General features: G+C 34.6%; 1 protein-coding gene across 2 annotated transcripts; it reads left to right on the top strand.

Annotated features, from left to right (window-relative positions):
* Positions 1–456: 456 nt before the first annotated feature.
* LOC110603460 (homeobox-leucine zipper protein MERISTEM L1) lies at positions 457–5,448 on the top strand. 2 transcript variants are annotated; one of them, XM_021741195.2, is made up of 12 exons: positions 457–698; positions 895–1,181; positions 1,728–1,986; positions 2,074–2,191; positions 2,416–2,604; positions 2,700–3,137; positions 3,229–3,330; positions 3,415–3,615; positions 3,801–3,975; positions 4,099–4,370; positions 4,511–4,606; positions 4,710–5,448. In XM_021741195.2, the coding sequence occupies exons 3-12, from the start codon at positions 1,766–1,768 to the stop codon at positions 5,076–5,078; spliced, it is 2,181 nt and encodes a 726-aa protein (XP_021596887.1). In that variant the 5' UTR covers positions 457–698; positions 895–1,181; positions 1,728–1,765; the 3' UTR covers positions 5,079–5,448. The 2 variants fall into 2 exon arrangements, with proteins under 2 accessions (XP_021596887.1, XP_043807632.1); XM_043951697.1 differs by lacking the exons at positions 457–698; positions 895–1,181; positions 1,728–1,986 and having other exon boundaries at positions 2,148–2,270.
* The last annotated feature ends 2,926 nt before the right edge of the window (positions 5,449–8,374 follow it).

The raw sequence follows: 8,374 nt of genomic DNA, 5'->3' as shown, positions 1-8,374 counted from the left end.
TATCATTCTTTTAAACTCATTAAATTAACTTATAAAATTTAAAAATAAATTGACCTATTTATTTATTTATTTTATAAGCTTATAAATTAAGCTATAAATTATTTACCCATTCTATGTGACATTGTATTAATATATTAGTGATAATAAAAAAATTATACACAATGGTAAGATATTAGAAAATTTTTTATATTTTCTTATAATGAGATATTTTTAATTATTTAATCAATCGACAATTAACTATTAAACTTAAATATACAGAAGTAGGAATAGTTTTACACATCATGATCTGATATGATATGTTCCTTCTCTCTCTCTCATATTTATACATCTCTCTCCCACCATTAATGCTATTGCAACCTCTCAATACCCTCTGCATTAATTTCTTTAGTGCCAATTGCCACTTCCCCCTCCACCTGTATCCCTTCTTCTTCCACTTTCTCCACACCCTCTTCAAAGCTCTTCCTTTTTTAAGAAAAAAAATTTCCTTCTATTTTTCCTCGTCATTTTCGTCATCCATTATTTTCTTTTTCTGCGTGCCTTTTTCTGTTTGTCTCTCTCTCTATCTTCATTGAAGTAATTTTGTTATTAAAACCACACCTTTACATCCCTCAACTCTGCTGATGAACCCTTGTTTCACTGTGCTTTCATCTCAAGAACATCAAAAGCCTTTTGACTCGAAGCCTTCTTCATCTCTGCAGGTAGACAAACAAAACCCTCCTATTGCTTTTTTTCTATTAAATAACCATGATGTGTTGATAATAAGGGATTCTAATGAGCGTTATAATCTTGGAGTAGTGTGAGAGGTGTTGAAATTATCAGTGTGTCAAAGGGCGTTGAGTCAGTGCCAACTTTTTATGATTTTGCTTTTTCTAATTCTAGTCTTTTGCACGTCAGATTGGAAAGTCCAAAGTCTTTTTATCGAGTGACCCAAAAACGTATTCCTTTCTGCTGTGTTGCTACTTGTAATAATCTTATTAGCTTGCTCAGACTCCTTCAGAGAATCTATTAAAACCGAAACCAACTCCACCAGACCAGACCTTATCTTATCCTCCTGATTAAACTTTAAGACTGAAAGAAGGAGATGGAAGCAGTTTAGGGTTTTTAGGCTAGTGAGTTATGCTGAAGTTCATGGAGAAAAAGATGTTGCTGGATGCCGATCATCTTCAAGGCTAAGCAATCAGGTAATCTTTCACTATAATTTTTTCTCTTTCATCTTCTTTGGTTCTTCCTCATCGTGGGTGTTCATAAAGATTATATCTTTCGGGAGATTGTGTGTGGGGGTTTTGTTTTTCCATCATTTTTCATTACCAATCCTTTTTTATTTGCTCAAAATACCCATTTTGTGTTGATTATTAGCTGTATTTAACGTTTGAAACAAAACCTTCTCGATATCAACGCTAAACTCTTTAATGGATTGAAAAGAAAGAGCGGGGTTTAACGAGTTTACTTGTTTAAGAACCTATCTTGTACATGTACATATTACATATTACTAGTATGACAGTCACTCACCAACAAAGTACTTATAAAATTTATTAGAGCTATCTAGAATTGGAAAGTAGACTGGTCCTTGTTTTTTCCTTGTTATGATACGTTTTCATTTCTTGTTTTAAAATCTTTTCTTCCACTTTTGTGTTTACATGTTTCTAGATACCATTCTCTTACTTCAATTATTTTCCTCGCCCAACACTGATCTCTCAGTTATGTTAACATATGTTTATTACTTTCAGCTTGAAAAACCGTATCTATACCAAGAATCTTCATCAGTATGTTTCAGCCAAACATGTTTGAGAGTCACCATATGTTCGATATGACCCCCAAGAGCTCTGAAAATGATTTGGAAAAGCCAAATAAGGATGACGATTATGAGACCAAATCAGGCACTGAGATCACTGAAACTCCGTCTGGAGATGATCAAGATCCTAACCAGCGCCCTAAAAAGAAACGTTACCACCGTCATACCCAGCGCCAAATCCAGGAAATGGAAGCGTAAGAAATAAACTGTTACTCTTAATATTCTGACAAATAATATATATACATATGGGGAAATTTTGATATTGAAGATTCTTTAATCAGTTTCTTCAAGGAGTGTCCTCACCCCGATGACAAGCAACGAAAAGAGCTGAGCCGTGAGTTAGGGTTAGAGCCATTGCAAGTCAAGTTTTGGTTCCAGAACAAGCGCACACAAATGAAGGTAACGCATCTGCTACATTTCAGGCCCACTGTATATGTCCTTTATGTAAACTTTTGGATAGAAACGGTTCCATTTTATGGTAAGAACAGATAACTACTTAAATATAGTCAACCCTTTATCTTTTCTGGATGAGAAACTTGTTGTAAACAACCTGATTGGTCACATCATTTCTATATCTTTCAATGGGTTGTTGTGCTTTTTTACACCTTTGTTTGCCAATGTAGGCTCAACATGAAAGAACAGAGAATGCTATTCTAAAGGCTGAGAATGAAAAGCTCCGTGCAGAGAATAATAGATACAAAGAAGCCCTAAGTAATGCCTCATGCCCTAACTGCGGCGGTCCGGCAGCCCTTGGTGAGATGTCTTTTGATGAGCAGCATTTGAGGATCGAGAATGTTCGTTTAAGAGAAGAGGTTATTAACAAGAACTAACGTGTTGTTTGTTCACTTTTCTTTCTGATATATAATGTCAAGCACAAGATTTAAACAAGTGTTTTTGTTGATTACAGATTAACAGGATATCTGGAATTGCTTCCAAATATGCTGGCAAACCCTTATCTACTTTTTCCCATCTTTCTTCTCATTTACATTCCCGATCCCTTGATCTTGGAGTAAGCAATTTTGGAGCACAATCTGGCTATGTTGGAGAGATGTATGGAGCCACTGAAATTTTGAGGTCTATCAGTGGACCTACTGAGGCAGAAAAGCCAATGATAGTTGAGCTTGCCGTTGCAGCAATGGAGGAACTAATGAGAATGGCTCAGGCTGGAGAACCTTTGTGGGTTCCTGGTGAGAATTCAAGTGAGGTGCTTAATGAGGAGGAATATTTGAGAGCTTTCCCTAGGGGAATTGGGCCAAGGCCTTTGGGATTGAGATCAGAATCCTCAAGGGAATCTGCAGTTGTTATTATGAATCATGTTAACCTTGTTGAGATTCTAATGGATGTGGTGGGCTTTCTACCTGAATATTTGGTTATTATCTTATTATCAATAATCATCTGAATCATTTACTAATTCCTGCTATAATCTTGATTTGCAGAATCAATGGTCTGCTGTGTTTTGTGGAATTGTATCAAGAGCAATGACCTTAGAAATCCTATCAACTGGAGTAGCTGGGAACTATAATGGAGCTTTGCAAGTGGTACTAAATAAAATAAAGCACTCCTTAATCTCGTACTTAATCTTACAAATATCAACTTTTATATCATATGTTTCCCCATTGCAGATGACAGCTGAGTTTCAAGTCCCTTCGCCACTGGTTCCAACTCGCGAAAATTACTTTGTGAGGTACTGTAAGCAGCATGTTGATGGAACTTGGGCTGTGGTTGATGTTTCTTTGGACAGTTTACGGGGCAGTCCAATATCAAAGAGTAGAAGAAGGCCGTCAGGTTGTGTAATTCAAGAATTGCCAAACGGATATTCAAAGGTAGTGATAAGCACCTTTTTACACTCGCTTGTTGGATCTATATATTTTTTCATGAATAGACCTGTTTGTTTGTACTTAAATATCTTGGTCCATGGTTTGATCAAGTCCAGACAAGTATTTCCCCGAAATATATATTATAGCAGGTTTGATAATTAAAGATCCATGACCTGATGATGAATGTGTAGGTGATATGGGTCGAGCACATCGAAGTGGATGATAGAGCTGTCCATGATTTATACAGACCACTAGTTAATTCTGGCCTAGCTTTTGGAGCTAAACGTTGGGTCGCTGTCTTAGATCGACAATGTGAACGTCTTGCAAGTTCAATGGCCATCAACATTCCAGCAGGAGATCTTAGTGGTATAAATATAATACTTTGAATTCTTTCCCTTCAGTAGTATAAAGTAGAGAAGAAGGTCTATACTCTGTTCTTGAAAATTCTGTCTCAAACAGCAGAGTTTAATCTATTAATTTATTGGACAGTGATAACAAGCCCAGAAGGGAGGAAGAGTATGTTGAAACTGGCTGAAAGAATGGTGATGAGCTTTTGCTCTGGTGTAGGTGCTTCTACAGCACATGCATGGACTACATTATCTCCAAGTGGTTCTGATGATGTAAGAGTTATGACCAGAAAGAGTATGGATGATCCAGGCAGACCTCCTGGTATCGTTCTTAGTGCAGCAACATCCTTCTGGATCCCAGTTCCACCCAAGAGAGTATTCGCTTTCCTAAGCGACGAGAACCATCGAAGTGAGGTATGTTAATTCGTCCATAGACCGGATATATATGAACCGCGCAGGGTAAAATGATAGTGGGTCTAATGTATATCTAGATCCGGTCTACAAGTTTTTTCGTTTCATTGTCTTAAGAACTCCCTGTTTCTCGGCATTTACAGTGGGATATCCTTTCAAATGGTGGTCAAGTTCAAGAAATGGCTCACATTGCTAATGGACGCGATCCAGGAAACTGCGTATCTTTACTCCGAGTGAATGTAAGTTGCAGAAACCTCGTGGGTGTATGTCTAGTTCAATGCAACTCCATTAAATATTGCGACATACGTGCACTTTCATTAATGCATCAAATTTCTTTTGTAGAGTGCGAATTCAAGCCAAAGCAACATGCTGATATTACAAGAGAGCTGCACAGACTCAACAGGGTCGTATGTTATCTATGCACCAGTAGACATTTCTGCCATGAACATAGTTCTAAGTGGTGGAGACCCAGATTACGTTGCTCTCCTTCCATCAGGTTTTGCTATACTTCCTGACGGACAAGGATTTAACGCCGGAGGAATTCATGATGTTCGGTCCGGCTGTGCTCTACTCACTGTTGCATTTCAGATCTTAGTTGATTCAGCTCCAACTGCAAAACTCTCTCTTGGATCAGTAGCGACTGTAAACAACCTAATCAAGTGCACAGTTGAAAGGATAAAGACTGCAGTGCCAAGCGAGAATAATGCATAATAATTCAAGGAATTACGATGATGTCTGCTTCAAGACATACTTATATAGAAGTCAAGAACGCACCTTACATGATCCTTGCCTCGTGGTGTTAATATGTTAAGGCAGAGAAGTGAAAGCTAGGCACTGTAACACCACCATGCAAGGATTAAAGGTTCGGGCATTGACTTTGGCTAGCAAAGATGAAACTGATTAACTCAGACATAGTAGTATTATGTATTAACTATGGTGTTTTCGACACCTTCTGTTTGTTTTAGGACTAGGATCGTTAATGTGCTACAAAAGTGACTTTTAATTTTTAAGTTGTCTAATGTCTACTTGTCTTTTGCAACTGCTTTTTAATGAGACATTACTTGAAACAGTCGGACCCGAACTGACCCAAATAATTTTTGGACCTACTTTTCACTTTGTCCAAAATGGTTAACCTAAGTTATTTAGTAGTTTCGTGCTCGCTATTATATTCAATTTCAATTCCTTATCATCTCTCGATGTGGGACGGATTTGCGCCGCAAATCCATAAGCAAGACACTCAGTCCCGCTAAATTTGTAACGTTCTCGTTGCAACTGAATCGATTACGATTGCTAATCAGGATCGAACCCTTAGGTATTGTGGTTCGATAGTGTCTCGGGCGGCTCCACCTCGTCTCTCACGGGTAACCCTTTCCTCGCAGGCCTACTAGCTCCGCACAATTTGTCTGACCCAGGGTGGCTCTGATACCAATTAAAACAGTCGAAACCGAACGGGTCCAAATAACTTTTGGACCTACTTTCCACTTGGCCAAAAATGGTTAACACAAGTTATTTAGTAGTTTCGTACTCGCTATTATATTCAATTTCAATTCTTTATCATCTCTCGATGTGGGACGGATTTGCGCCGCAAATCCATAAGCAAGCAAGTAACCGTTACACTCAGTCTCGCTAAATTTACAACGTTCTCGTTGCAACTGAATCGATTACAATTGCTAACCAGGACCGAACCCTTGGGTATTGCTAGTGTCTCGGGCGGCTCCACCTCGTCTCTCACGGGTAGCCCTTTCCTCGCAGGTCCACTAGCTCTGCACAATTTGTCTGACCCAGGGTGGCTCTGATACCAATTGAAACAGCCGAGACCGAACGGGCCCAAATAACTTTTGGACCTACTTTCTATTTAGCCCAAAATGGTTAACCCAAGTTATTTAGTAATTTCGTGCTCGCTATTATATTCAATTTCAATTTCTTATCATCTCTCGATGTGGGACGGATTTGCGCCGCAAATCCGTAAGCAAGCAGGTTACCGTTACATTAGTAAACCTAATTGAAAAAACTTTAAATTTGCACTGATTAGTGATTAGATTGGTGTAGTGTTTAGGGGTGACCATTCGGTCGGTTCGATTTAAAATTGAATCGAACTAAATAAATCAAAAATCAAAATTTTAGTAATTATAAAAATCAAACCGAATTGATTTTGATCAGAAATTGAATCGAATTGAATTGATCTGATTCAGTTCGATTTGGTTCGATTTAATTGGTTTGAAGTTTTTTTTTATTTTAAAATTTAATTAGAATATTTTTAATTTTAATATGATCTAATCTCTTTTATTATTGAAAATACTATATTATTATCACAAATCGGTTTGGTTTAATTTTTTTAATTTTTTTTACTAAAATCGAACTAAATCGAAATAACCGAAATTTTTGAAATTAAAAATTGAATGAAATCAAAATAAATAAAAAAATTGAACTAAAATTTTAAATTGTTTCAAATTTTTTTGATTTGGATCGGTCAGTTTTTTTTTTTTTTTCTATTACAAATGTGAGAATCCCACATTGGTCAAACAAAGAGGATTTCTGGTTTTATATAAGCAAGCATAAAGCTATGGGCTAATCTGAATTAGTAAAATAGGTTTAAAATTTATTTAGATTAGTTTAGATTTTTTTTTTTTACTTGTAAAAAATATTATTTCTATTTAAAGATAATATTATTTTATTTTTTATATTACTCAAATGCGACATTTTGTATAATTTTCCACAAAAACACAATAACATTACATTTTTAAAAATATATTAAATAACATATTTAAATATTAAAATATTATTAAAATAATAATTTTATATTTTTTAAGTATAAATTAAAAATAATAAATTCAACGTTAATAAATTGATATTAAAATATCAAGGAAATAAAAATTTTATAACAATGCATTATATTATTAAAATAGATTATTTACAATTTTATTTAAAATTAAAATGGATAAATTTTTTTGTTAAATTAATTTTAAGAGTTTGTGAAAGAAATATTAAAGCATTAAAATATTATTAATATTTAAAAATTAAATCAAATAGATGGTTATTTATTTAAATTCATAATCTATTATATTTTTAAAATTTAATAATATATGTTAAAATTATATAATTAATTGTAAAAAGAAGTTTTATTTTATTTGATCAATTGTATAGATAAGAAAATGATTTCAGTTGATTTATAATATTAGAGTTTAATTGATAAAAATTAATAAAAATCATTCAAATTTTTTTTTAGCTTTATCTATTCTTTAGTTACTATTACTTTTAAATATTATTTTATTCATAAATAATATCAAATTGTTTAATGAATGATAATATCATTAGGATTTTAATTTAGTTATTTTAGTTTTTTTTTTGAAAGCATTTGTTATTTTAGTTATATTTAAAATTTATTTTCTTGATTTTCATACTCATCATTATATTTTTAGATGATGTTGAGTTGGCAAATTTTTTATTTAATTTATTAATATTTTATCATTTCTAATGATCAGATATCCAAAAAATAGGATTTTATCATGATTTTGTAAACTTAGCAAAAAGCTTGGTCCTAAAAGAGGGTACTTCTCCTTTTATCTATTTCTTTTTGTCTGCTAGTCATTGGACCATATGTCTCTACCATGTTGATATGGACGTACGATAATATCATATCTCTACCCCGTGAATAACGACCTCTGATTTTCTTTGGGCACGCATACGGATGGTCCCACAAAACGGATAAGTCACTTTTCTTCCTAATTCCGAGCTGGTCCGGAAGATAAGATTAAAATTGAGTCCAGAGAGGATCTGTTTGATGGGCCGTAAAGGCTGGGCCGACCTGATTAAGAAATTTAGATGGAGCCCAGTCTCAAGACAGAGCGGGCTGGACCTAGTTCACGCGGAAAACTTAAGGGCCTCCAAATAATGAGCTATTGTCATGGACCTGACCTCAGACTGGAATGAAAAATTTCAGCGGTCATTAATTTATATTAATATTATGAGATGATATTTTATGAAAATAATTAATAATAATTTATTAT

Source organism: Manihot esculenta, chromosome 16 (genome assembly GCF_001659605.2).
Source record: "Manihot esculenta cultivar AM560-2 chromosome 16, M.esculenta_v8, whole genome shotgun sequence".
Classification (NCBI taxonomy): Eukaryota; Viridiplantae; Streptophyta; class Magnoliopsida; order Malpighiales; family Euphorbiaceae; genus Manihot; species Manihot esculenta.
Note: the sequence above shows the minus strand (reverse complement) of the source record. Positions and strands in the feature narration are given on the sequence as shown.